This window comes from Alligator sinensis, unplaced genomic scaffold (assembly GCF_000455745.1).
Source record: "Alligator sinensis unplaced genomic scaffold, ASM45574v1 scaffold707_1, whole genome shotgun sequence".
In the NCBI taxonomy this organism is placed as follows: domain Eukaryota; kingdom Metazoa; phylum Chordata; order Crocodylia; family Alligatoridae; genus Alligator; species Alligator sinensis.
The window spans coordinates 1,521,427-1,523,185 of record NW_005842065.1 but is presented as its reverse complement, the minus strand read 5'-3'; the positions used below and the strand labels follow the sequence as shown (position 1 = coordinate 1,523,185).

General features: G+C 50.5%; 1 protein-coding gene across 1 annotated transcript in view; it reads left to right on the top strand.

The window, feature by feature from the left end:
* MAN2B1 (mannosidase alpha class 2B member 1) overlaps positions 1-1,759 on the top strand; it is a 14,863-nt gene that overhangs the window by 2,177 nt on the left and 10,927 nt on the right. The window contains exon 3 of the mRNA XM_025203832.1: positions 394-567. Within this exon, the coding sequence (XP_025059617.1) occupies positions 394-567 (174 nt within the window). The remainder of the gene's footprint in view (positions 1-393; positions 568-1,759) is intronic.

Below are 1,759 nucleotides of genomic sequence, written 5' to 3'. Positions count from 1 at the left end.
CCACCCCTGCCCAGCAAGTGCTGGGGGTTGAACCCAGGCATCCAGATTCCTAGCTTTCTCCTGCTCTAACCACTGAGTAAGGCTTTCTCCAGCCTGGCTGGGCCTGTTTCTCACTGTCCCTGGGTGTTACTATGGGGAAGGTTTCTGTGGCATCACCCAAGGCTGTGGCCATGGTAAGTGTCCTTGGCATCTTATCTCTGGCCCAGAGTAGCATGGGAGGACTTATTTGGGGGGTGGGGGGTGTGATGTGAGGGCACCGGCCGGCTGAGGATTATGGGGGGGTGGGGTAGGGCTGGGATCTGTTCCCTCCAGGGGACACAAGCCCCCTCTGGGGCACTGGTACAGCCCCTGGGTGCCAGGGAGGTGTGCCAGCCCCCTCTTCTGCCCCACCAGCCCGCAATGACATCCAGCACGCCGGGGTGCAGTACATCCTAGACTCTGTGATGCCCCAGCTCCAGGCTGACCCGACCAAACGCTTTGTCTACGTGGAGGTGGCCTTCTTCTATCGCTGGTGGCAGCTGCAGCCTGAGCCCGTACGCCAGCTCGTCAGGGAGCTCGTTAACCAGGGTGAGGGGGATGAGAAGAGGAGGGGAGGGGGTTGCTTCCAGGGGGAGCTGGCCCAAGCCACATGTGTGTTCATACACTTGCTGGGCGTATGTGTCTGGGTTGGTCTGGGGTGCAGCACATGCCCTGTCCAGTGTGGAGCATACTCTGCATCTGTGCTGAGCTGTGTAGGTGGTGTTTCACATGTATATATGTGTCTGTCTTGTGTATGTGAAGTGGACTAACCCACATATGCCTCCTCACACTAGCAGCACATCAAGGGCACAGGCCTGAATCAGCTGAAGTCTGTCTCTCTCCCCTCTCCTCCTGCCCTGTCTCTCCCATGTGTGATTTTTTTTTTTTTTTTTTTTTTTTTTTTTTTTTTTTTTTTTTTTTTTTTTTTTTTTTTTTTTTTTTTTTTTTTTTTTTTTTTTTTTTTTTTTTTTTTTTTTTTTTTTTTTTTTTTTTTTTTTTTTTTTTTTTTTTTTTTTTTTTTTTTTTTTTTTTTTTTTTTTTTTTTTTTTTTTTTTTTTTTTTTTTTTTTTTTTTTTTTTTTTTTTTTTTTTTTTTTTTTTTTTTTCTATGTAGGGAAGTCCCCACACTGCAGGGACTAGATTTCCCAGGCTCCCCTTCAGCACACACTAAGTGTATGAGGGAACTTCACACAGCCTGCACAGCAAGCTTGCCCCGGCCAGCTACATGAGGAACATGCCATGTTGTGGAGCACATGCATGCATGCAGGAAGCGCTGGCTTCAGCTAGGCATGTGGTTGTGGTGTCACATGCTGCAGCAGAGGAGGGGGCCTGTGTTGGTGGGGACCGGGAAGGGATGTGGGCCAGGCTTCCGGCCCCATGTTCCCAGCCCTGGGGGTGCCATGGGTCTTGCTTCAACCCTGGGCAACTACTTCTGGGTGGATAGTAGGGGTGCCAGGCCTGTGAGGCTGGGACCCTTGGAGTCATCTGGGTTGTTACAGCTTTCCCCCACTTGACATCCTTCTCTCCACGGTGTTTGCTTACAGTGCCAAGTGTGTGCCTTGTGTGCAAATGCAGATGTGCACACTTACATGCTGTATATACACATTATATTGGCATGGGTGCTCTGCCCTGATCCTGGAGGCTCTCCTCTCCTGCCTCAGCTGCTCTGGGTTTGTCCCAACCCAATTTTCCCCACCTCAACCCTGCTGTCTGCCTGTGGACTGTAAGCCCCACCCTGTCCC